Source organism: Prionailurus viverrinus, chromosome A1 (assembly GCF_022837055.1).
Source record: "Prionailurus viverrinus isolate Anna chromosome A1, UM_Priviv_1.0, whole genome shotgun sequence".
Classification (NCBI taxonomy): Eukaryota; Metazoa; Chordata; class Mammalia; order Carnivora; family Felidae; genus Prionailurus; species Prionailurus viverrinus.
Genome location: NC_062561.1, coordinates 113,453,933 through 113,481,875, shown reverse-complemented (window position 1 = coordinate 113,481,875; position 27,943 = coordinate 113,453,933). Strand labels below are relative to the sequence as shown.

Here is a 27,943-nt window from a genome sequence, read left to right as displayed (position 1 = left end):
GTACATGTCATTTCAATTAATAATCACCACGCATTTGGAAAAAAGTATTATTACCCCCATTATTACCCACCATTTATGTATGAGAAGACAGAGGTTCAATTAGGTTATGTATTATGTCCAAAGTCACACAGTTAATAAGTGAATCAAAATTCCAGGGTCTTCCCCCACACATCATGTTGCTTCCAGAGAAAATGCTAGTAGCATATTAATAAACTAATGCAACCTGATTTGCATATAAACATAGAATACCATTTTGCAAAATACATTATAAGCCAATTGTTTAACCCTAAGTATCACATTTACACACAGAGACAGTCTTTACAGACTGTTGTTAATCCATGAATTGGTTTCAAAGAATAAGCACTCTGATTTATTGTTCAGTGACAGAGGGAGATCCTGGAATTAATCCTGGTTTCTCACACACAGGCAATATTTCAGTTAAGTAGGTTTCTCTCCCATGAAGCCATCAAAATACCTTAGTGTTTAAGAATCACAGACCATTTGTTAACAAGGCAATTGGTGGGAGTGGGGACTGTGAGGAAATGGATTTTTGCATTAGGAATTTCCTTTCAATAAATGGAAAGTTACAAATGAAAGTTAATCCTTCTAAAGTCCTGTTGTTAATATCAGACTTGATCTATATCACTGACCTCTTCCTGATCCTAGATAAGGTTAAAAGATCATGAAACAAAAGGATATAGATAGAACATGCATCAGTCAGAGAAGACAAAGTCTTCTTAAAGCTTATTTAAAAAAAAAAAACAAACTACTTCTGTCATTCTCAGGTTCTCCGGGTGTTAGTTTTCTTTTCAACTCCCTTCCTGTGTAAACACACACAGACACAACAGGTAGGAAACCAATTCATTCCACATTTTTCATTTATTTAAACAGATGAATATTCTGCCTCAGGAGCCAGAACCTGCTGCCTTACATAATTGAGGTGTGTGTGTGTGTGTGTGTGTGTGTGTGTGTGTGCGTGTTATGCACTGTTCTGGGGCATGAGAGGGGGCAGGTAGAAATCGTGAGGATCTATGGTAGGAAGACAGAGTTGCTACCTCCCTTTCAAAGCTACTGTCTGCGAGAAGGGGTGGGAACTATACCAACCCATCACCACGCCACATGCCAGTCTCACACACGGATCCTTCTCCGTCATGTTCCCTGGGAAATTTCCCCCAGAGTAGGAAAAGAACGGTAAGGCAAGTCTGCCTCGGAAGGGGAGTTTTTACCATTGCAGCACAAAGGACAGCGAAGCGCGCTTTCACATCTTCGCAACTCCACGGACTTGACCAGCTTTACACTTCAGCACCACGGAGAGCGGCATCCCCTCAGCTACCACCCATGGGGAGCCAGATTCCCGCGACTCATCACCGGATTCCGGTCATCTAGAGACCAGAGACCAGCCTGCTTATTTCTCCCTCAATGTAAGCGACTATGATGATTCTTTCATATCGATTTTTCCAACAGAGATTGTTTTCTTGCTGAAATATAGAATTCAACTTTTATTTATTAGCCCTCTCCCTCCTGTGCATTGCTTGGATTTTTAGATATGAACCTGGATCTGAAATCTTTCTTATTTGTTGGGTTGGTAGAGGAATTTTTTTTTTTAGTTTTCATTGGAAGTCTAAGTTTATAAATCCATTTAAAATAGACAACTCATATTGGTAACCCAGTCCTTCTGTACTAGAGTGCAGGGTTGTTGTTTTGTTTTGTTTTATTCCTGGAAGAGAGTATATGTGTTGTCTGTTCTCCTCCTACTTCACTACTGACAGCTTTTTAATTTGCCAATTTTTTTGTGATTGTATTTATCTTAACATAAATATAGGGGTAGGAAAAGGAAGAAGGCTATCTTCTAATAAGTAGCCACCATTAAAGAACTACAGGTGGGAAGAAAGAGGTTGTTCTTTTTCTTTCCTTTTATTTGTGAAAAATAATGACCTTTAGATGTCCGTTTCAACATAACGAATATGCTCTTAATAAAAGAAATGTAATCCAGGCAGTGCTTTGACACAAGCTTTGAAACTCTGAAACACAGAAACTCCTCCTTTACATGTGAAGTTGTAAATTCACTTAAGTATGACTGAATAGACTTAATCAAGATGCTATTGCTATTAATTGTAATTTAAAGGCTTAATGAATTCAGGGTAGATTTGAAAGAGGCAATAATGATTGACCCTGTCTGGTGGCACTCAGTGAATTTTTGCCTCAGAATGCCACCTGCTGGTGGGTCCTATTTCTGAATCACTGGACACACATCAGATTTATGAATGAATACACATTAAATCCAGAATATTCATTATGAACATGATACAAACTCACTCTCTAAGATTTGTTAAACAATGACATTGGTTTAATTATTTAACAATTTACCAAGTTTCTATGTCACAATTATAATTTCATAAACATTTCTTTCCAAAACACTTGCTCGAAGCTTAGGGGCATACAGACTAGCTAACTCCTTCAGGCAGCAATTAACCCAGAAAAAAAATGAGAGCTATGTGGAGCCTCACTGAGGCTAATTTCAGATACATGTGGTATCCTGGATGAGAACTGACAGGATCTCTTGCTCAGGAAAGGCAATCACCATTCCCCCCCCTCCAAAATATTCAGCATGTTACTTTTTTCAGTATTGTCATTTCACGATTTAAGGGCCTGTCTTATTTTCTTAGTAGTAGATGATCATTTCAAGCTCTTCTGTCACAAAAGTCAATGACATAGTTAAAAGGTTACATGGATCTATTTTATACCAAGACAAATCTTTGGGGGAAAGGCATGTAACTATAAGAACTTACTGTTTCAGCTCTATCTGGAGATATACACAATGAGATACAGACATCCAGTTTCCCCAGTTCCAAATAGACAAATAAGGATTTTTTTTAAAAAGAATAAAAGAAGCACACACAAACCACTAATTATATTTGTATGGATACTATAGAAGGTAGTTTGAAAATATGGAGAATAATCTCTTCTCTAGATGACACTATTTGTTGAAAAATAAATTGCTGATAGAATCATTTGTTAACATTAAGGAATCTATATAATATTTTTCAATCCAAGATGCAATGGAAAAAATATATATCACACTAGCAGAATTGTTTGGAAAGTATATCTCAGGATAATGTATTATAATGAGTGGCACAAGGATACTTGGCTATTCCATAGAACCTGAAGAGTAAGATATATAAACTCATGTATATTCATGGGTAACTAGATAGATATATTTTCTTTTATTCAAAATGGGTGTATTTTACAAGCAAATTGCTGTCACTAGCTTAGGTGAGAACTTGAATGCTATAGATCCACAATTTTTATGATTATATTAAACTAAGACAATTAATAGTGTCCAATGTTACTACAGCACTTACTAGGCACTATCATTTATATGTACTATCTCACCTCAGCTTCAACAGAACAAGGAAGGTGATACTTAGAAATTAATTGGATGCCTCTGGAAATACATAAAATTTTTCAGAAGTATCCTGAAGAAGTGGGAATGTCTCCGTTTTTTTTGCCCCAGTCACCCAAGAGAATTAATACACCCTCTGATATTAATGGTCTCATCTAGCAACCTAGGGACCATTATTTACAGTGGAAATGGAAACTAATTTGGCTTTGGAACTCATACCTAATTTTAAAACTTGTCGGCACAAATAGGAAATAATAGCAATAGGATCACATGGCTCCTATATTTAAAAGAAGTTAAGACACTGGTAAACATTAACCCTTCTATTTTGTTGCTCTTCTTTAATAACCAACCCAAATTCAAGTATTTAAGAATTAAGTTATCCAACCATGTACCATACGCCAGGCATCACGTGTACTGGGTACCAGGTACATATGCCGTATAAATAAGAAATTCCCCTGCCCTCAAGTATCCTGCACTCTAGTGGAAAATTTTACAGTCTAAAGACATTTGGGAAAAAATGGAGGAAGAAGATGGATGGCAGTGGCATACCAGACCCAAGCATTAGCTTTGAAACCAAAGAGATCAGACTCCTAATAGTGGGTCTACCACTCACAAGTTACATAGGCTTAACAAAAGCAGTTAATTTATCTGAGCCTCATTTCACCATCTGTGAAATGGGAATAACACTATCAACTGTATTATGTAGTAGTTAATGAGAATTTAAAATGATAATACATGTAAAGTACTCAGCATAGTGCCTGCAATATGGTTAATGTGTAATAAATGTTAATCATTATGATTAGTCATTGAGGCAAACAGCTAAGCTTATCATATGATTTGTGTGAATTTAAAACAATAATTCACATAAAGCACTTAACAGAATGTCTGCAACATGGCAAATCTGTAATATATGTTAACTATCACTATTATACAGTCATTTAGAAAAATAGCTAAGCTGACTATATCAGTGTAGAGTAAAATGTAAGCCAATTTATAGTCATCTAACATTTGCATAAGGCTTCCTACTATCCAGGACATTTGATGTACATTACTACATCTTCACTGTGGCTGAGGTGCACGGAGGATAGATTTTATTCTTCTCTTACTTTGGTAAGAGAACTGAGATTTTGGAGAACATTCCAAATCACTTGAATATTTCATTACTGTTGCCCTGGACTAAAACTCAGACTATGTACACTTGGGAGAGAATGCACAGACCAGAGCTGGGTTTTCCTGGGTGACTGACCTAACTCATGGATTTTGTTTGGCTCTACCTTTAGTTGTGGAATGTTACAGACTGAATTAGTTTCAGGCTTGGGTGATTTCCATGGAGCCCTATGGTGCATGTAGCAATTTTATAAAAAAAGACAACAAATATCTCCAAAAAGACATTTTGATTAAGAGCCCTTTTCTTCATCAGTAATTAATCACAATTCCTGTCTCCAAAATGCTTAATGGTCATGCTTATTTGCAGTGGATTTAGGGTGCAGAATTCATACTTTTCATGGATCACTGACATCTGGCTTTCCTCAGACTAGCTGATGCATCTGTAAAAGCAGTTTGATAAAAATAGCAACCAAGGGATCAAGAGGGAGTTTAATAATCAGTCCTCCTCTCAAATATGGTTTTGTTTCCACTGAAACTCTTCTTCTCAATGACATCAAATGTCAATGTATGCATTTATGAAAGATGAAAAACACAGTATCTTAATTGAGGTGTTTGATGAGTTTGATCAGTCATTATCTCAGTAATATATGCAAATAAAAGGGCATTTGCATTCAAAGTTCATTTTTAAGAAAAATATTAGAGTAAGGGCAATCAAATGCTAATTGGATTTTAAGAAGATTAAGAAGATCATTTTGCTCATTACTGATCCTGAAACTGTGACAATATCCCCACTCTCCAGCAGAGCAACACAGCTGATTCATGAGTGTGAGTTCTGGCCACCAGCTACTGTGAACCAAATGGCTTTGTCTTTCTGACATATCTTTTGTGGATTCTTCCCAACCCGTACGAAATGTATGGCTACAGACTGACTGTCCACAATGTCAAAATTAAATAGTAAGGATATAAGGGCTAAATATATTTAGAGGTATAAAAATGCTTAAATTGGGCAAATAGGGACAGGTTGGTACAAGAGCATATTAAAACCTTCAGCTATAAGATGAAGCTCTAGTGTACCATACAGTGACTATAATGGTAGATAACACTGTATTACATAGACACAATCTTCTAAGAGAGAAATTCATGTTCTCACCAAATAGATACATGTGAGATGGTGAATGTGTTAATTAACTAGATGGTAGGATTCCTTCCATGATGTATACTTAGAGCAAATCACCACAATATATACTTTAAGTATTTCTCAGTTTTGCCAATCATACTTTAACAAAGCTTAAAAAAAATAAAATACATGTTTAAAAAGCATGATTTAAGGGAAGAGGGAGTCAGCACTAATAAAAAGTCCCCACTGAAGTAAGAAATAGGCCCCCATCAATATCTGAACCAATTCATGTGGCTCTAGGGTCTGCTGTGAAACCCTTTTATGTTAGAAGCAATCTCAGTGAGTAGGATGCCCCATTATATGCTTGTATGCATACATGACTTGAAGGCCCATAAGGTCTCATCAATGACAAATTCTCATAGGAAAATAGCAGAATTGACAATTCTGTGAGCATCCAAATGTATCTCAAAGCTGAGGTTTTAAAAGCTGGGAAAGAGAGGCTTGTTTATTTCTTACTATATCTGGGTGTCTTCTTTCAAGGTCATTCAGAAAAACACATGTCTAATGGTGAAGACATTCGACATTCTGACGAATACTAGTCACACACATATATTTGTTCATGGATAAAAGAGGTTTCTAGAAACATCAGGATTTGTCCATAGATAAAAGATGTTTGTAGAAACATCAAGATTTATATGATGCTCTACTCTGTGAAATTATTTGTCCTAAGGTTTAGTCTTTTTGCTTCACCTAAAAAACAGGAATGCTCATACCTTGTTTTCATGTTTGTTTGTTTGTCTAATGAGGGAAATTATCAAATGATGCTTTAACAACCTTTACGTTTTTAACCTGCAGTGTCTACGATATTTATATGGACTCTGAATTTAGATTGGGTACTTACATGTTTCTTGTAAAATGTTTCTCTGCTCTGACTTGGTTCAGTAGTTATTATTATATTTCCTTTGAATTAATCTCTCCATGGCTTGCTTCTGTAGATTGGTTGTGTACCTATGACCTTGGAGTCTGACCTATTCTCCCTCTTGAGCAGACCTCTAATGGAAAAGTAACATAGAATCAAGCTCAAGCCCTGGTTCCTTCTAGGACAGCCGCCATCTCATCACTGACACACCACTCAGATGTTCCTGAGTGGAAACTGCCTTTTCTCAGGTTGAGTTGTAATGTCTAAATCCAGAGAGGCGCTCCTGAGCAGGGTATACGTCTCATCAGAAGGCAGATTGAGTAATTCTGTCAGAAAGGTAATTAATCTAAGGGCACCTGGGCAGCTCAGTCGGTTAAGTGTCCAACACTTGATACCATCTCAGGTCATGATCTCATGGTTCATGGGACCAAGCCCTGCATCAGGCTCTGCACTGACACCACAGAGCCTGCTTGAGATTCTCTGTGTGCTCTCTCTTTGCCCCTCCCCTGCTCCTGCTCTCTTCCTTCCAAAATAAATAAATCACCTTTAAAAAAAGATTATTAGTCTTTTGTAGGCTCAGTTCCCACCTGAGTATGTGTACCCAGATGACAGACCTTGAAACTGATTTCATGACATCCTCTGAAACAAGGCTCTTTGGGGATACAAATGAGGTGGCTGCTTAGCTTTCAACTCAGTCACTTCTCCTCCCTCTGGAAAACCTGTAATAATAAAGCCTGCTTCCTATTGTAAGTCCCTCTCTCCTCTAAAGGTCACTATTGGACTCCCAATCTACAGTCTGCTTTGGCATCAATAAGCAGCCTCTCTCCCTGGAATGATGGCATTGTTGAGAGAAATGGGCTCAGAGGAGATGGTGAACTTGAATCCCGAGAACCTTTTCTCCAGCCATCTTTTATCAAAATGCACTTTAGAAAAGTGGATGGCAGTTCTGATCTCTTCCTAAAGGAGCACAGAACTCTCTATCAGGATTTATCACCCACAGTTACCTTTTGAAGGAGTTACCCATAATTATTCCTTTTACTTTTTGCAGATGAAAAAGCTACTCCACTGAATAGTTTAGCAGCTTCTCCCAAAAAGCGTATGACTCAGCCCTAGGCAAGATTAGAGCATAAGCTCTGACCTCCAAGTCTTTGCTTTATACCACAAAGGGCCCCAGGAAGCAGCTAAAACCAAAAGGGTTTGAGCAGGTCAAAAGGTAAAATTAGCAGAAAACTAAATGGAGACGCAAAATTTAAAAATCACAAGGGGAGCCTGGGTGGCGCAGTCGGTTAAGCGTCCGACTTCAGCCAGGTCACGATCTCGAGGTCCGTGAGTTCGAGCCCCGCGTCAGGCTCTGCGCTGATGGCTCGGAGCCTGGAGCCTGTTTCCGATTCTGTGTCTCCCTCTCTCTCTGCCCCTCCCCCGTTCATGCTCTGTCTCTCTCTGTCCCAAAAATAAATAAAAATGTTGGAAAAAAAATTTTTAAAAAAATAAAAATCACAAGACTGAGTTGTCTGTCGCAGACTATGAGTCTGGAGTTCTCTCTTGTCCAGCAAAAGAGCGTGTGCCAAATTGAATATGAGAGAGGCTAATGTCTGGGAGAACCCAAGAGCCCTGAACGGGGAGTTTCATCTCCACGGTTTTTGAGACCACAAGGTATTTACCCACGTGGTGAATGTGAAGAAAACAAGATCTTAAACACGTGAACGTGGAGAAAGCAATCAGATAGTAATCATTAACTTGTGTGTGTAAGAAGCAAAGGATCTGGGAGCGAGGGGAGTTTGTGACAGAAGTATATATTGGAGTCAGATGGAAACGATGTCCTACAGGTGATAACAACAAGTTACCCGTGGTCCCATTACTTTATCTCGTTACCTAACCTGGGTGCTTTTGCCCCGTGGTGGCAGCTTTCCGCCCTAAGCCTTTTTCTAACACATTTATGTAAGTAGAACCTATTTCCCCACACTGAATGGAACATTTTTTTTTTTAATCTCAAAACACAAGATTTAATTTAAAGGCCTTCCTCTGGAACTTTTATTTTTTACAAATGGCTTAAATTAAATACTGAATATTCTTAATGCATGGAAACATGACCCCTAACAAACAGACCCAGGGAAACGTGGAAAATGGTTCAAAATAAATCCCCAAGCACTTACTCTTTAGAATAGATACCATCTTATTGAAATGTATGCCGTTCTACTATCACTTGAATAATGTGAGTGAGGGGTAGACTAGAAAAAAAAAAAGAATAGAAAATAAGAAGAGGGCCAATTGGAGAATCAGATGCTCACGTTCATAGAGAGTTAGGGAACATCTGGCCCAAATCCTGCGTGACAGTTAAAGTATCTTGAGCCAGGGATCCACTCAAAGTCTCAATGCTAGCTGAAGCCGGCATATCTGACTCAAGCTCAAATTACCCTATAGCTATCTGCCCTTTTTTGAAACCCTGGGGAATTAAAGATCGGGTAATTTGCACAAAGTCACAAGGTTGGCCAAAGGTGAAGCCAAGACTCCTACTCTAGGTCCTCTGACTTCCAAGCCTGTCTCTCAGCCCTACTTGTGTCAGCATCATCACCTGAAATGAGGACAGTCATAGCATCTACCTCATGGGATAAATGCAAGAATTATACAAGTAATATATGTGAGGTTATTAACTTCTTAGTATATTTAGTAGCATGTAATAGGTGCTTAATAAATGTTAGCTGTTATTACTAGTAGTATTAGCATTAACCTCTACACTATGCCACAATAGCAAAGAGCAAATTAGGAATAAACCCACCATCTAAGCCGACCTGTTCTTCCATCCATACAAAAATCCAGGTTTGATCTTAAGAAGCTACAGCTGAATTTCCTCAGGGGAGCCACTTCAGAAGCCACCAGTAAGTGACAATGAGTCTAGGCCTGCTCCCTATCACATCTTGTCCTTTAGTATCTGCTTAGGCTGCACCGGTATCAGAAAGAAAACACAGACTCCATATGGTGTAGGCATACACTGAATGCAGAAAACAGAGGCGTGTGGCCATGCTTGCATGGTTTTGTCACAGTGAGGGAGCTCAATGGGGAAATGCACCTGAAATCAAGGCAGCAGTACCCAAAGTGGCCATCTCTACAGCAGACGGCTTGGTGAACTGGGCAAGGCAACAGGAAGGAGGGTACAGAATAAAACCAACACTGACTATTTTCTAATACATGTTACCTCATTTAATCCTCCTATGGACCTTATGGCACACAAAAAGCTACCCACATTGTATAGGTGAAATCACAGAGAAGCAATATACTAAAGCCCAGAGACGTTAGGTGCGGTACTAAACTTTGCACAAATGGAAATAAAATCCACAGTCTTTGGCCTGTTTCAACCACATCACTACCCCACACCCTCCCCCTCTAGCTCTCATTACACACCAACCTAAACCCACATTTCAGTTTTCCATCATTCCTCCATCCAAGGGTCACAGACGCTGGATAACTACATCAATATTCCTCTCTATGAATAGGAATAGTTAGGTTAGCCAATCTGTCTTAATCTCAGTAAGAGGAAAATGATTTGTCGTAAAATCCCGATCATGAGATTCTTTTTTATCTCAACAATTTTTGTTTGTTCTGCCCCTGGGGACCCCGCAGGGCCCTGGGAGAGTAACCAAGCGTCTCTGCCTTGTTCCCCCACAGGCTGGGGAGCAGCACCTTCAAAAACATGCAGCGCCGGCACACAACACTGAGGGAGAAGGGCCGCCGCCAGGCCATCCGGGGTCCCGCCTACATGTTCAACGAGAAGGGCACCAGCCTGACGCCCGAGGAGGAGCGCTTCCTGGACTCAGCCGAGTATGGCAACATCCCCGTGGTCAGGAAAATGCTGGAGGAGTCCAAGACCCTCAACTTCAACTGCGTGGACTACATGGGGCAAAACGCGCTGCAGCTGGCCGTGGGCAACGAGCACCTGGAGGTCACGGAGTTGCTGCTCAAGAAGGAGAACCTGGCGCGGGTGGGGGACGCGCTGCTGCTCGCCATCAGCAAGGGCTATGTGCGCATCGTGGAGGCCATCCTCAACCACCCGGCCTTCGCGCAGGGCCAGCGCCTGACGCTCAGCCCCCTGGAGCAGGAGCTGCGCGACGACGACTTCTACGCCTATGACGAGGACGGCACGCGCTTCTCGCACGACATCACGCCCATCATCCTAGCAGCGCACTGCCAGGAGTATGAGATCGTGCACATCCTCCTGCTCAAGGGCGCCCGCATCGAGCGGCCGCACGACTACTTCTGCAAGTGCAACGAGTGCACCGAGAAGCAGCGGAAGGACTCCTTCAGCCACTCGCGCTCCCGCATGAACGCCTACAAGGGGCTGGCGAGCGCTGCTTACCTGTCTCTGTCCAGCGAAGACCCCGTGCTCACCGCGCTGGAGCTGAGCAACGAACTGGCCAGGCTAGCCAACATTGAGACTGAATTCAAGGTAACTCTCCCACTCACCACTCTACAGACAGATTGCCCAGAGGGCTCTTCCAGGTGTGTCCAGTAGTCAAATGAGTTGTCTTCCGGTCTCCCGCAGGGTGAGGGCCCTGGGGTCTGGGTGGCGCCCGGGGTGGAAGGGGACCTCCTCGACCTGGTCAGATGCAGGCCTGAAGGAAAAGCAGCCCCTTAGGTGGGATATTTGAAACCATATACATGTAAAATAGAGGTTGACGTAAGCCCAAGTCTATACAAGACAAGCAGCACACAGGCAGGAGGATACTGCGGTCGTCCTGTAAATGCCCTGTAAATGCTTCATTCAGCTCTGCCCCCAGGGAGCTCTGGAGTGTCTAGGACACCTTGCATGTTTCCTAGTCCAGGTCTTGGACTTCTTGATTGTGTCACCTGAAAGGTTTTGTCTTGTCCATCCTGGACTGCATTGATCTGTGTTTGGTCTCACAGCCAGTGCTAGAAAGGCTTGCCTGCAGCCGTTCTCACTGTAGCAAGCTATTACTATTGTTCTGTCAAGGGGCTCAGGAAAAGGTGCATGGAAATGAAAATAAAACCATCTCTGTAATATTGGACTTGTCACCTCAGTAGACAGGCCCAGGGCAAAACTCTATCGATGCACCCCCCCCCCACCTCCTGAGAACACCTAGACTACCAGGCTAGCCCAGGGGAGACCCATCTCCAAAGTCCACTGTTGAGTGGTGGAGGGATCCTGTGCGGTAATTGTCAACTGACACTCTCTGTTAAAGAGAAGACTGGGACCTAAATCTTTGGACACTATTTAATAATACTTAGAATATTTCGTGGGCACTTATTGTGTGCCAAGCATTAACTGCCTTACCTATATGATGCTGTTTAGTCCCCTCAACAACCATTAATTTGGATACCATTATAATCCCCATTTTATGTGAGGGTACACAGGTAGAGAGATATCATACAGCTAGTAAGTAGCAAAGCCGCTGTTCTCATCTAGGCATTCCAGAGCTAGCTCTTAGCCTTTCTGGGAATTGTTCATGCATTGGGATTCTCAGGGTTCATTTGTCTTTGAATGATGAAGAAATTCTTGGCTGCAGAAGGTATGCCTGGAAGGGTAGGAGCTACAACTAGGTTCATAATTTCTCATCCTGAGCCATCTTATCAGAGCCTATGATGCCATGGAACATACAAAAAGGTGTCACATGCATGGCTGACCATGGAGCTGGGAAAAGAGGTTAACCTGCAGGAGAAAAGTGCATTGTCCAAATAAGGTGTCGCTGTAAGAGCTGTCCCTGGAGGGACACAAATAGGTGGCCGAGGATGGGTACCAATTCACAGCAAGGGAAGCCCCATGGACCACACAGTGTTCAGGGAGATCTCAAAGGAGGCAACAGAATGGGGCTGGGCCTTGCAGAGCAGGAGGAATTAGATCAGTGGGAAGAGAGAGGTGGAAATTTGGAGGAGGCAAGTGAAGGTGATATCCAGAATGGCCCAGAACAGTCATGGGGCTTCTGAGAAGCTGCATGTGACCAGAATAAAGACTTCCTGGAGGGGCACACAGGAGGCGTGCTGAAGAGATGAGCTGGGGGCAGATCTCAGAGGGTTCTGTGTGTCAGATGCTATCCTGTAGGACATGGGAGAGCCACTGAAACTTGCAATAAGGGGGCTAAAATGATGAAGCTAAGTTCTGGAAATTTAGTTCACTGGTAGATGAATTAGAGGACCTGGAGTGTGAGGCCCTGGGACTAAAGATAGGGACAATTTAGTTGTGTATGCGTGAGACCACAGAGGCCTCTCTGAAGGAATAGATCACCCACAGCCACAGACAGAAGAGCCAGGCTCACAAAAAGCTGCAGGGTACCACAGACTGTGAATAGATGAAGAGTCCTATAATTAATTTTACCCCATCTGTTCCCCCTATCTTGGACTGATCTACTGAAGCAGAGCAACTTCCCGATTCCTGCATTGTCCATAGCCTCAGCTAAAAAAATTGGTGGATGGAGATGGAGAAATTACCCAAAGAAGCTCCCAAGAACGTAGGTCTTGCCTGTTCTTTCCTTGTTTCTGTACCATAAACTCCACCCACCAGTAATAAGACCAATGATATCCCAAGGAAGCTTGGTGGGATTTTGCTTATTCCCTCAGCTTATTCCCTCAGCTAGAGTGAATCTTCACAGGCCTTGCAAAAGAAATGGCCAACCCAATTAATTTAGATATTTCTGGCCAAGAAAAAAAAAACAATTCAAGGAAAAAATTTTGGATCAGGTTATGTGGCTAATTGCACAATCCTCTACTTCTCTGGAATTTGGGAACATGCCAGCCTTACTAAATAAGACGATGCTAGACTAACATTTGGAATTCCATCCGAGCCATTTGTTTCCTTTACAAAGACTAAAAGTCTAGCATATTTTAGTATATATAATATCTAAAAGTGGAAGTTTGTGGAAAGCATGATATTTTGATTTAAAAAGTAAATTAGGAAAATTAGAGACAATTAAGAACACTACTAACATGATGACAAATCCATTCCACAATGCAGTGACTTACTCAGAATAAGAGTTAGCATAAATACATTTTCTGGCTATTAACATCCCTCTAGTTACCTTTGTTTGAAATAATGTCTTTCACATTGTCGACAAATGGCGCATTATAAATTAACATAAGCGTTCCTTTAGAACTTTATTACTTATTCAACTATCCTTGTATGTGCATTCCTGACATTATAAATCTTCTCAGAGAAGAGAGCAGCTTAGCAAAAGACAAGTCAATTTGTAATAAAAGAATAAAGAGCAAGTGTGGTTCTAAAATACACTCTTTAGGAGTCTGTCCTACTTTAAAGGGACGACACACAGCTGACTGTAGCCACGTGTTATGCTGATGACCCAGTATCATCAGCTGAACAAAAAGATACCGGGTTCCGACAGGAGGTGTCATATGTCATCCTCCAGATCCTCTAAGACACTCATTCTGGGAATGGCTCCTCCTGACCAGACTCATGCATGGATACCTCAATCAGTTGCCCAGTCTATTATTTTTGAAGTCATTGTAATTTATCACCAGAATAGAGTCTAGTCATTAGCAAGAAGTACAGCCAATGTCAAGGTCTCCAGTAAATTGTGGCTAGAGTCAGATGCCTGCTAGCAAACCATTATTTTTGTTGTGGAAATTACATATCTCCTCAAAGATTTTTCTCATGCATCTCTAATCTTCTGGGGTCTAAAAAGATGCGAAAATTCAATGAGACCTTCCTAATGCCATGTATGGTGCTCAGTAATCTCGTAAGCATTCCAGAAATACTTGATGAAGGGAATGAAGGAAATCCTCAAAGGATAATCATTTCAACTGATGAAGCATGTGATTACTTTTATCTGTGATTTAAACTCTTCCTACATGTATGAATCTAATAGAGCAATTTGATAGACACAGTAAATGGGAAAGCTCTACAGAAGGGTACAGGGTGGGTAAGCGGATCAAACCAACACACATTAAATAACATAAGACTAATCATATGCTGCATTATATGGTGCCAGGAACCACTAAACTCCTGGAGGGCACCAATGACATTCTGATTAACTGGTTTATCTATATAGTAGGAGACAAGGAAAGGGAAGACTGGCATGGGAAGACTGGCGTGCGATGTTTTATCCTGATGGAACAGGCTCTATGTAGAGGCACCTGGAATAGCATGGAAAAAATTAGGAATTTCTCTATCCCCATTGAGTTACAGTCTCTGCCACCAAGAACACAACAAGGTCTTCACATTTCTCTTGAATTAGTCTGTTTGGCTATATTCACTGATCATCCTTCTGGTAAATCTGCTGAAGATCCTCTTTATTTCACTGGTATCTTCCCAAATTCCAGGGCATCCTGTATATGCATATGGCTTATCTATAAAGCTGATGTTTCAAAAGGATTAGAGGTGCTAATCTCTCTTCCATCCCAGAGTTATGCCAACAGCAGTGCCCAGTGGGAGCAGGAAGGGGTGGGGAAAACTGTGGAAAGAGATTTAGGGATTTGGAAGGAAAGAGAAAACAGGGTGAGGATTGGGGTATCCCTCCTGCTCTTTGACCTTTTGCTTAAATTTAAAAGTACCCCATGTTCCCAAGTCAAGGGACTGTGGAGGCCCAAACACTTTACCTTCATTACTTAAGACTTGGTCATTCTGAATAATAACAAAGCTACAACTAAGCAGGCTTTTCATGTTGACACATCAGTATGGAGGCTGCTGATTGTGCTTCCATCAGCAATTTATTCTTATAGACCAGAGATGAGAAAAGTAGGGGGGGCAAGACAGCTAAAGCTTGTAGCTTCATCTTGCTTCAAGTGTTGATGTCAATGGGTTGTTAACCACAGGTATTATGAAAAGTAGATGATGAATTATGTATCGATGTTTGTGTTGCCATTTTAAGACCCATAAAAAAACTCTCTGGGCCTAAAATACCACAAATTAAAAATGCAAATAATGATAAATCAGACCAATTTGCCACCTGCTATGATCTGTAGTGAGGTCCCATTGTGTAAGGTAAAGGTGTTGAGATGACAGTTTGTAATCTGCTTGCAAACTTATCAAAATGGAAGAGAAAAGAGGAGGGGAGAGGAGGAGTAGTGTCTTTTTATTGTGGTAGGGAGAGTTCAAAGTACATCTGAATTCAGGCCATATGGAGCCAGGGAGCCAAGAAGCCAGAAAGCTTGAGTGAAGGCCCACCCAGGGCCTGAGGCAGTACTGAAAAGTTGAATACGTGGGTTGCCCCAGCATCCAGTGGAATCTGCATTTTGCACCTGTTTGTCATGCTTTGAATATTTTTAGGATTTTTAAATTTTATAGGCCAACACTCTGGGAAAATAGATTTCCTTGAAGTTTGAAAGCCAGGCTGGTAGTATAAACAAATGCCTATTTAACATGCAGCAAATGACTTGAAAATTGTTTCCTTTTCCTTCAGGAAAATATTTTTTAAGCCGTCAAGGCTGCACATCTTAAAAGCAAGTTGTTGGTTTTTTGTTTTTTGTGGTTTTTTTTTTTTTTAAAGAGAATCTGGCAGAAAACTCCTTAAAGCACTCACTTATATATAAATCCCCAGTACCCTCAGGGATCAGCCTGTGTCACCCAAGCCCTCTGCTTGAGCATCTGGTGATAGAGAATGTAAGAAGAAAAGGATCACAAATGTCACACGATGAACTGTCATGGGACCATCCCCCCACCTGAGCATATGCAGGTATGGTGAGAATAGGGCATACATGCCAGTCCACAGGTCCACACTGGGGCCAGAATCATCAGCTTCCATGTCTGAGAGCAAGATCCAGGGGACTGGCTGATCTCAGGAGAAGGGACAGACATGACTTCTGCCCACACTAGCTCTTTTTCTATTTTCCTACCTAAGCATTTGGAGGAACACTTTCACCAGGGCATTTGTTAATGAGTCATCATAGGAAGTGAGCTAATTAATGTATCCTTTCATGACAATTTTTCATTGGGTCACAGCGATTGCCTGAAGTTATGTGATTGTCCTCTCCTAGGGTTTATGCCAAGAGTATCAGCCTCTAAATTATAGGGATAGTGTACGTTGGGTGACAAAAATTCAGGCGGGTTAAGGAGGCCACTTTGCTTGATGAGGACAAGAGCAGGGAACAGGCTCTGCTGAGCACCCAGTGCAGCCATGCTTCATTTCCTCAAGCCTGTGGAATGGAGATCCAAGAACTTGGCTGTCTAATCAGACTGACCCAGCTTCTAATCCCAGTGCCATCTCCTGGTAACTGTGCAATCTTAGGCCTCTATTACAAATTCCTTTTCTTACTTTGAAAACTGGGGTATTAGAGCTGTAACATGTCTGAAATGGAATGCCTGTTTTCCCCCACCCAAACACTGGCTCTTACCCTAATCTCTGTAAATAAATAAATGAGTGGTGAGTGAATTAATGACAATGGCCTCCCAGGGTGCCGATGAGGATTAAATTAGATGAACAATATAAAACTCTGCAGGGAACCCAACCGACCCAGAATACATACATAATTCCTACCACCCAGAGCTCAGTGGAGATGAGCCCACTGGATTCCCGGCACAACTTTGCTCCCAATAAACGTAACTTAAGTCTCAGCACCTCATCTATTCAGAGGGTCTTCCTGATCTCTGCTAAGCTTCCTTCCCCCAACCCCTGAAGATCTTTCTGGAATGAGAAAAACTACTACCTGTGAACTCCCTGGTTAAAAACAGGCCAAGAGAATATTTCCAGTTGGAAAAATGCAGACCACTGAAAGTGCATAAGCCTCAAGCGCTGCTAAAATATTGCTGTGGAAAGAAATGGCATGGGCAGGAAAGATAGAGCAGCAGGGGAGGGGGAGGAAGGAAATGGGTAGGCAGAGCTCCTGCCAAATACAGACAGAGATTATTTTTTGAAAAATATCTCCGTAGAAAAGATTCATCACTACACATACAAAAAAAAATGGGGAAAATATCATTTCCTCTGCAAGTGCAACTATCAGCGTAAAGTATCAGAGATATGGACAAAATGGAGACAGTTCTAGAGAATATTAGTCGATGAGTAGCAGCACAAATTAAATCAAATAGAAATGAAGGATTTTTCTCTGAAAAAAAGTTATAATGCTATATAAATTAATCATCATAGGACATCATTAATCAAGTATGCTGCACACCCCATCAACACGCAGGCATGTATTTTACTAGGAGCAGTTTCATGGATTAAGTGTGGAAAACATGTCAGGAGGACAGGATGCGAGTATGGTCTGTAGGCCCAGAGAATATCGCGACTGGGTGGACCTCGTTACAGAGGTATCTGAAAATCCAGCATTCCTGCAACACACATTTATTAAGCCTGTAGTATGAACCAGGCTCTAGGCTGGGTGCTGGGATGATGATGAATAAGATAAACACAGTTCCTGCTCTCAGGACCTGATAATCCAGGGGAGGGGATAGGCATTCTTCATACAATCATACAGATAAACGGGGCTTTACAAATCGTGCTGAGTGCTAAGCAGTAAAAGGGAGGTTTTATTTTATTTTTTTAAAGGGAGGTTTTAAAACTTGACTTAGTGGGACAGCTGACCATGTGTGTTTAAAGATTTCTCTAAGGAGACATGTTTAAATGGAACCTGAGGCTATGGGAGACCTACACGCCAGCAGGGAATGGGAAAGATGGCGCTAGGCATAAAAACTGCACATGAAATAGTTCGGTACAGATAGGGGAAAGAGGCCCTATGTAGAGAACTGTTAAGTCGCTCCACATTATAGGGAGGAAAAGGGAGAGTTGGCAGGTGACAGAGGCACTGAAGAACACCACCTCACCCATGGCCTTACCACCTAATAAGTTGGGCTTCATTTTCGGGTAAATGAAGAGCCACCAAAAGGTTTCAGGAAATGAGTGAGTGACTCATATGTGCACTTTGGAAACACCCACTGTGCCTGCTGTAGAAAATGGACTGGAGGGGACAAGGCTTGGAGGAGTTGGACAAGTGCTGTTGGAAAGGGGGGCCTCCCAGAAAGGGGGTGAATGGCACATGAGAGCAAAAGAACCAACACATCTCAGGGCAGCTGGATGGTTCACTCAGTTAAACATCGGACTTCAGCTCAGGTCACGATCTTGCAGTTCACAAGTTCAAGCCCCGCATTGGGCTCTGTGCTGACAGCTCAGAGCCTGGAACCTGCTTTGGATTCTCTGTCTCCCTCTCTCTATGCCCCTCCCCCACTCGTGCTCTGTCTCTCTCAGAAATAAATAAAAATATTAAAAAAAAAAAAAAGAACGAACACATCTCAATCTGCCGGGGGACTCAGCACAGTTGGAGCAATGGCACAGTCAGAAAAGGTGACCATCTCCTGGCTGTGTCCAGGACAGCTTGTTTGTCCGTGAGGTGCAGGGACCCTGCTTCTTCTGTCCCTGGGGACTCTCCGTGATTCCCAGCAAGGAGCTCTCACAGTGCAGAGACACAGAGAGAGGAGGCAGAGAAGTGCAGGCTCCTCATCTTCTCCTCCAAGACAGAAGTCCCATGGAGTAGCAGCAGGGCAGGAGAGCAATAAGGATTCCCATTTTCTATCCGTGTATCTGGAGGTAGAGAAGGGTGTGGCCCAGGCCAAACTGCTCATTGCTAGAGCAGAGGTATTGGAAAGTGCGTTCAGAAGTGATATCCCCAGAAGAAAAAGAATTCTACTGAGGGGCGCCTGGGTTGTTCAGTTAGTTAAGCATCTGACTTCGGCTCAGGTCATGATCTCACGGTCTGTGAGTGTGAGCCCCGCATCAGGCTCTGAGCTAACAGCTCAGAGCCTGGAGCCTCCTTCAGATTCTGTGTCTCCCTCTCTCTCTGTCCCTCCCCACCCATGCTCTCTATGTCTCAAAAATAAATAAACATTAAAAAAAATTTTTTTAAGAAAAAAAAAGAGAATTGTACTGGATTTTAATCTTTCCAGTGCATCTTCCAGATTCTGAAGATATCTTTTTCTGTTGGCTGCAATGACCACATAAACATTTCATTAGAGGAAAATAGCTAAATCTTATCTTACAGTTTTTTCAGCTGGAACTAGTATTAGCATAAATAAAAGTAGAAAGTAGATCTCTCTCTCTCTTCTTCCTCCAAGTTTTTGGATGCTGAGAAAACCAGAGAAGGAGGATATTAGGGGCAGGCAAGGCTTTTCTTGGCACTGAAAATCCTCCCTATGAACACCCAGTTGAGTATAGGGGGATATATTAGGCTTAGCACTGCTGTGACAAAGTACCATGAATGTGAGCACTTAAAACACAGTAGTGATGGGGAGCCTGGGTGGCTCAGTCGGTTAAGCGTCCAACTTCGGTTCAGGTCATGATCTCACGGTCCATGAGTTCAAGCCCCGCGTCAGGCTCTGTGCTGACAGCTCAGAGCCTGGAACCTGTTTCAGATTCTGTGTCTCCCTCTCTCTCTGCCCCTCCCCTGTTCATGCTCTCTGTCTCAAAAATAAATAAACTTTTAAAAAAATTAAAAAAAAAAATAAAACACAGAAGTGATTCCCTCACAATGCTAGAGGCCAGAAGTCGAAAATCAAGTTGTTACCAGGGCCATGTTTACTCTGAAGAATCTAGGGTAAGATCCTTCCTTGCCTCTTTCTTGTTTCCTTGGAGATCCTTGTCTTGTTGACAAATCACTTGAATCTCTGCTCTGTTGTCACATAGTGATCTTCTATTTGTTTCTGTCTTTTATCCTGTTCTTATGAGAACAGGCTTATACGGACCAGTCATTTGGGATTAAGGGCCCACTGTACTCCAGTAGGACTTCATCTTATCTAATTACACCTGCAACACCTTATCTCCAAATAAGGTCCCATTCTGAAGTTTCAGGGAGGATGTTAATTTGGGGGAGATGCTATTCAACCCAATATAGTGGGGTAGACTACCAAGTTGGGATAAACTGGGGAAGAGTGAGAAAGGAACCAAAACAAACCCTCAGAACAGGGCAGGATAGAAGGCCAGAGGTCAGTTATTTTAGGAAGCCAAACACAGTCCTAAAACTAGGAGGTTAGTCTTGAAGAAAAGGGAGAGATTGCTAATGCTTTCTACTGGTCAAGGTAAAAGCAGAGACAGAGATACTAGAATTCTGTAAAAGTGTGTTATGTCTTGTATTGGAGGGAAGTGGGAGGTTGCTGGCAGAAGCAAAGGGGGAACCTTGGTATTGGGGCACTGCCCCTCTCAAAGACATTTTCAAGTGTTGGGTTTGGGAATGATGAACATAAAATACATTGATTACAGATTTTTAGAAAATCTAGAAAAACAGTGGGAATAAAAAGGTCAGTGTTAATTCCCACCATCTAAGAATAATTCATATTTTGGTATTTTTTCTCCTAGTGCTCCCCCGACACCCAGGCACAAAAAAAAAACAAACGTGAATAGAACTATGAGTCAGATGATAAAACATTATCATCATTTTTTGTTTCTCACATACACTTTATCCTCATTCCCATTCTCCCCCACCCCCAAAAATCACCCACTTGAATGTATTTATATTAATTATGAACATACATATGTATTTATGTGTTGTTCACTCAAGAACTATCTCTTTTGCACCTACCATGTGCAGAGTCCTAGAGATTGGGAACACTTAGAGACCATCGAAACCCTAATTTCTCTGCCCTCCTGGAGCTTACATTCCAGTGGGGGTATGGAAAAATATATTGTTGGGTGATTGTTAGTTACATAAAAGGGATTACAGTACAAAATTATGACCCGTCTTCTGTTTCCCTTAACACCATGGTTTTTACGGCCTATCCGTGTCAAGCTAGCGCCCTGCCTCTGTCCGCTGACTATCTGCAGCCTTCCTCTTCCTCATTGTCACAGTGATGGACACCTAAACCGCTCTGTCACCACAAATGATGCTGCAAAACACACCCCCATGGCTGCATGCGGTCCTATTTAAGTGTTCCTATGACACACCCAGGAAGGAATACCCAGGGTTAACGCCACTCAGCACAGCCGACTGCTCCCCAGAAGGCCTGCCCTTGGGGGCTGTGGCCTGCCACGTGCTGCCAGCTCTAGGTATTATCCCGCTTTCTCACGTTTGCCGGTGTGAGAAATGCAGTTATTGTAATTTGCATCTCTTCAGTAGTTAATGAGGTTGAACCTTCCTTCACATAATTGATGAGCCATGTGCATTTCTCCTCTCGGTGAACTGCCTCTCCCTCTCGTTCCCTCATCCGCTTTTTAACAGGATTTCTGGAGTATTTTTAAATCTTCTTTCCAGAGTTCCTCATCTGTTCTAAATACTAGCCCAGTGTCTATTTCAGACACTGCAAATATCTCCTCCCTGTCTATCACTCGTCTATTAAATCTGTCTATGGCACCCTGTTTTGAAGAGGAACCCTTATTTTTGAAATAATTTGTGTGTTTACTCTGAGTAAAAAAAACTTTTCCCCACGCAAGGTCACAAAGATATTCTCTGACATTACATCTCTTTTTTCTTCTATTACCTTCACGGATCCACCATTCACTTTTAAGTCTTCAGTCCAACTGGAGGTTGCTTTTGTGTGGAGCATTGCATTTTTGCCTTTGTCCTTCTAGGGAGCTGGTTCCCCCTCATCATCTATTCAGGAACCCAACTTTCCACCCACTGTGTGCCACCAGCACACATCAATTCCCACATACATGTGTGTCAGGTTCTGGACCTTCTGTTCCATCCCAGCGTCCTGTCTAACTCTTCCTTTACCCACTCCTCCAGAGTTTCATTACTAAGACTTTGCTTTATGACCTATTACCACATATGGAGATCCTTTTTTTGTTTTCTGTGCATAGATTTGTTGTGTGCGATGGTGACAAAGTCTTGCCATAAACAATTTGGAATCCTGGCTTTCTTACGGAATATTGTAACTTTGGCCTTGCCCCCCACGTAATGTCAACACTTGATAAATAACAGTTCCTGGAAAATTTTGGTGTCCTGTGTTGGGAGTAAAACTTCTCCTTAGGTTGTACTGTGTGGAGCCTGTAAATTAACTAAGAAAAGGCAGATTAAAAGAAAAGACAGAGTTTATTCATAGACATATAGAAGTGCAGAAAAGAAATGGCTCCTTGAACAGTTAAGATGGGGGTTTATATACCACCTTAGCAGAAAAAAAAAAGTGAGGGGAAAGAGTTTCTAAGGAAAAAGAGGACGTTTAGGATACACATGAGCTTTTGAGGGAAAAAAATGGAAAGCGTGAGTGTTTGTGATGTTCTCATCTGGGTGCAAGCAGACAGTCTCCTTTTTAGCTGTTACCCACCCCCCACCCTGACCCACAGGATTTGTGGCAGTTACATTTTGGGAACGTGCTGCTACAAAGTTTTTTTTTTTTTAAAGTAAAAGAAGTCTAGCTGCTGGTCTGTTCAGATTTTTTTTCACTTAAAATAATCTTCATGACATTCTGATCAATAAAAGTCAATCTCTGACAATTAATTCACTGAGTCCCCACCATGGAACAACTTCTGTGGTCCAGTATAAGGGAAGGGTGGGCCTCAGGGACTGAGGAAAGGCCACATGATGAAGGATATCCAGTCCTGGCCAAGGAGACAGACAGACCTGTGTAGAGGAGGAAAATAATTTTCCCTCCACCCTTCTGAGTGCACAGTTGAGACCCTTGTAGGAAAAGAAATATTAACAAGAGGAAAATGGAAGTTCAGCAGCAAGTATATCTGATGTATACAAGGGAAACACCCAGGGAAAAATGAGTAACCCTCTGAGGTGGCTTAGAATTCAGAATTAAATACAGTCTTGATCAGGAAAGGGGAGGCGGATGTGCACCTCTCAGAAGAGGGTAAATGATTTTTAGGTAAGATGAATGGGCCCTCAGAAGAAGAGATGGGAGATGTGAGAATTTGTGACTGAGTCTGTCTGGGTGTGGGGGGCCTCTTCTCCTATGATGACTCCACCTTCCCTGGTTGATGAGGCTCCCATGGAGGGGATTCATAACAATTGAGTTCCTTTTGGAGGATCTATTTCAGGCAGATAAGGGGGCACTTGCAGAGACCCTCCCCCTCATTTGCTGTTTTTCAGGAACCTACAGCTCAAAATCATCAATATACCAAAAGGGCATATTTTGGGGTGGCATGTCCTGAACTTCTACAAGTCATTTCTGGGGTGGCACATTCTGCTCTCCTTCACTGTCTACCTGGTAATGTCTGCACCAAGACTCAGTTTCCACAGTGTCACCTTCAGTCATTTTCTCTAAAACAGAACCCACTGCTCCCAGGGGCTGTGACAGTCCATTCATGAGGGAGAATGGGGCACCCTCGTTTTGTGAGAGGCTCCTTCTTGTAAACACCCACCAGCTGGCAGCCCTGAGCAGAATCAGAAGACAAATCCTGAAATCCTTGATACTCCAGATGGCTCTGCAGGACTGGCTTGGTGAGAAGGTTTGTGAGTTCACATCCATCCACTAACCAGCCCAGCCCAGCCAGCGGGTGGACCAGGCAGGACCAGGGCAGCCTCACAGTCAGCTGCCAGTGGAGTTTTCACCATTTTTGTTGAAGTTCTATGAAAGACGCTTAAGAGACCCCTAGAAATTGCACATTAGGGTTAAAGGATTAAGTGGTAGAACAGAGATGGGAGAAGCCTAGAAAATGTGAATGAGTGACCTGAAGGGCTATTAGGAAGAAAGGAGAAGGCCATTGTCTGTATTTTCTAATGATCAACAAGAGCTGGAATTAAAAATCAATACTAAGAGGACAAAGATCACAGATTGGTTTTCCAAATGGCTTTGGCAACATGACCCAGATAGGCTTAATGTGTTTCCGCTAAATTAAGCCACAGTGAGGACCAGCACCGAACGATGAGAATAACGTGTGTTGGTCCTGCCTTGCTGCTGCTGCTGCTGCTGCATCCAAAACTGGTTGAAAAGTTCCTTGTCAGATGCAACAGCTTAGCATGGAGCAGTCCAGAATTTGGTTTCCCCTTGAGGTTCCCTATATGGTGAGAGGTATACAGGAATAAGGGACAAATGAAGAAATCACCCATCTACTTCTCAAGTTTTTATCAAAGGAATGTATGATGTAAAAAATAATAATAGTAATTCAGATAGCACCCAACAGTATACAAGGAGAAGTGAGCCCCCCCCTTCCTTAACACTCTCCCTCGCCCCAATCTCGACTCCCAGACTCAGCCTTATGAAAAATGTCTTTTATATCTGGGCATAAACATTTTATTCGTACACAGGCATGTATTCATATGTAGGTGTAAATATATATGTATTCATTTGAGTTTTGCCTTAAATATATTGCGACATTCTCCACATTCAGTTCCCGGCTTGCTTTTTTTCACTTAATAATAAAATCTGCAGAGATGTCGCTCCATATTGGCATCTACAAGTCTACCCCTTCCTCCCCAAGAGCTATAATAGAAGTGCTCTAAGAAATAGACACAGTGTAATTTCTCTAACACTCCCTTCTGGGTGGTCCTTTAGGTTATTTCCAGCTTTTATTTCAGTACACAATGCTGCAATGAGCATCCTTGCAGCTTTGTGTACTTCTGTGTGCATAACTGCAAGCTAAACTCCTTCACATGGAATTGCCGGGTCCAAGAACACAGACATTTAAAATCATGCTTCAGACCGACGACTGGTCTCCCAAAGGGCGGTACCAAATTATACATGTCACCGATGGGCTATGAGAGTATCTTTTGTACTTCTCTTGCCCACAGTGAGCATTATCACACTTCCTGTGGGTTTTACAGGTAAGAAATGGCCACTCAATGCTCTTTTACTTTGAATTTTTTGACTAAAATTAAACATTTTCTTTATTGTTCATCTGTGTTTCTTTTACCATGAATTGTTGGTTCCTGTTCATTGTTGGTTTCTTGGTTCATTCCTCATTTAATTTTTAGTTTCATACAAATAAAATTATTTGTATGAAAAAGAAATCAGGGGCACCTGGATGGCTCAGTCGGTTGAGTGCCCAACTTCAGCTCACGTCACGATCTGGCAGTTTGTGGGTTCGAGCCCTGCGTCAGGCTCTGTACTGACAGCTTAGAGCCTGGAGCCTGCTTCGGATTCTGTGTCTCCCTCTTTCTCTCTGCCCCTCCCCGCATTGCTCTCTGTCTCTCTCAAAAATAAACAAACATTAAAAATTAAAAAAAAAAAAAAAGAAAAGAAAGAAAGAAATCAGACCTTTCTCTAGGCTGCATGTTGCAAGTTTTTTCAGCTGGTTGTCTTTTCAGATCTCTGAGGGTATTCTTTCTGAATGGCAATGTTGTTCAAATTCTATAGGCTCCTCTCTGTCATTCTTTTGGTTGGGATTTCTCAGGTTCACGTCATGCTCGCAAAGGTCTCCTTACTCACAGATCATCAGGAAAATGCACCCGTGTTTTCTCCAGTGTTGCTACAGTTTCACTTTTGTGTATTCCACTATTCATTCCATCGGGAATTCATTTTGGTGTAAGGAAGAAATGCTCTCACCTTCCTGACGGCAACATTCCTCACCTCATTCCAGTCAGTCACCAAGATTTGACTCCATTTGGCAGACTCCAAGACACCTATCTGCAAATATCAACCAGAGAAACTTAATGTCAAATGAAGCAGCAAGAAGGTGGCTGCCGGTCCACATGACTACCCCTTTGCTCGTCAAACCCCAGATACACAGATTTACACCATAAGTTTCTTTTCTTTCAATGTTTGTTTATTTTTGAGAAAGAAAGAGCACAAGCAGGAGAAGGTCAGAGAGGGAAGGGGACGGAGGATCTGAAGCGGGCTCTGCACTGACAGCAGTGAGCCGGATACAGGGCTCAAACTCACAAACCGTGAGATGGTGACCTGAGCCAGGAGATCCTGACCTGAGCCACAAGATCGTGACTTTAGCCAAAGTGGGACACTCAACCAACTGAACCACCCAGGCACCCCTAAGCCATAATGTTTTTAAAATAAACAGCCAGAAGTTACAGTCAGCTCATTTTAAATTTTCTTAAAAGGCTGCTTTTTTTTTTCAGGATATGGATGATTTTAGTGTTTTGTTTTTAGGTTGTACAGTGGTAAAAGTCATGGTTCTTTTCTTTTTCCATTAAGCTGATTCTCCCCTTGGATACTGCCCCCCTGGAGTCCTGTAAATGACACAGACAAAAGTCAGATTGACAAGAGAAAAACAAATAGGAATTTATTGACAGGTGCACCCCATAAACAGATGAGAGAAGTCAGAGATGAGTAACTCAGGGGGGGCGAGTAGGAGCTGGGCTTAGATGGCACCTCCACAAAAGAAGAATACATTTTTAGAGACGTGACAAGGCAAAGGAAAAGGACTTTGAGCTTCTGGGGCATTAAATCTCAGGAAGACTAACGGAGAGACTAATGGTAGATGAGGGCTAGTTTCGGCAAGGTTTGTTATGTAGATTCCTCTGGCCGCTGTCTCTGGGCTGATGGGGGTCTAGAATTGTCTCCTATGATTATCTTCTGTCCTTCTTGCTACAGAGAGGAAAGGGGAAGCCATTTACAAATTTATGTCCTGCTTCTAGTCAAATAGGGGAAGGGCGGAGGGCTTTTCTTGTATCTGCTTCTTCTTCATTGTCTTCAGCTCAAAATAATCTTTAAGCCAAAGTTGCCTATTTTGAGGTAGCACATTCTGCTGCATGCCAAGTCCATGAATTATAAGAAGCTGGCAAATGCCACTGTGGCTTCTGGATCCAAGGCAGACTTCCACCTAATACCAATCAAGAAAACTGGCAGAACTGCATTTGATTACAAAAAGGAAAAAAAGTCTCTATCATTCAGAAATTTCACTGGGCATTGATAAACTAAGTATCTCTCCTCCTTTCCCATTTATAAATTATGTGATCAGCACCTACTGTAAGTGTTATGTACCCAAACACGGTGCAGGGATAGGAGATTCTGCAATAAATAAATCCTAGCACAGGCTTCCTTCCAAAACATGTATTGCCTGAGCAAACACACTTTTCCATCAGTTGTCAATGAGACAGATCGGGTGGTATGGCACCACCTGCACTCTTTTGCTGACCCCGAGGGGACTGGAGGAGCTGGTAAGTACTGGCTCTGGTCACAGGAGAAGCAGTACAGCAGAAGACCCAGGAAAACTAAGAAAACGAAAGTTGTATACCTGGTCCTAAAATTACAGCAATGTGAGGATGACTGAAGCTAGAAACTTTCTAAATACTATCAATTCTCACACAGAAAAGGGCTCTCCAAATGCTTGCTGGCAAAACTATCTTTCATATTATTATGATCACTTTGTCTCTCCTACCTTCAGTGTGAAATTAATACTAATGCCCTGGTTTTCTGGGCTCCAGAGCAGGCTTGCTAATTACTGATGGATAAATGCTTTGAAAATTAATAAGGGCCATAGTGAAATGTTAAGCACTGCTTTCCTCTCTCTTTCTCACATACACACACATACACACACACACACACATACATATACTGGAAATACAACACACTCCACATTTGCTAATAATACAGCTGCTTGAAACTGGGGGTTCAGAGCTCATGCTTGCATTCTTGGCAACAGAAACATGAAGCAACTGGCCTTTTGCATGAGGAAGA

The 27,943-nt window shown here is 42.1% G+C and overlaps 1 protein-coding gene across 1 annotated transcript in view; it reads left to right on the top strand.

Annotated features, from left to right (window-relative positions):
- The first annotated feature begins 10,216 nt into the window (after positions 1 to 10,216).
- Positions 10,217 to 27,943, top strand: part of TRPC7 (transient receptor potential cation channel subfamily C member 7) — a 130,072-nt gene continuing 112,345 nt past the window's right edge. Inside the window, exon 1 of the mRNA XM_047866772.1 lies at positions 10,217 to 10,987. Within this exon, the coding sequence (XP_047722728.1) occupies positions 10,235 to 10,987 (753 nt within the window). The 5' untranslated portion in view covers positions 10,217 to 10,234. The remainder of the gene's footprint in view (positions 10,988 to 27,943) is intronic.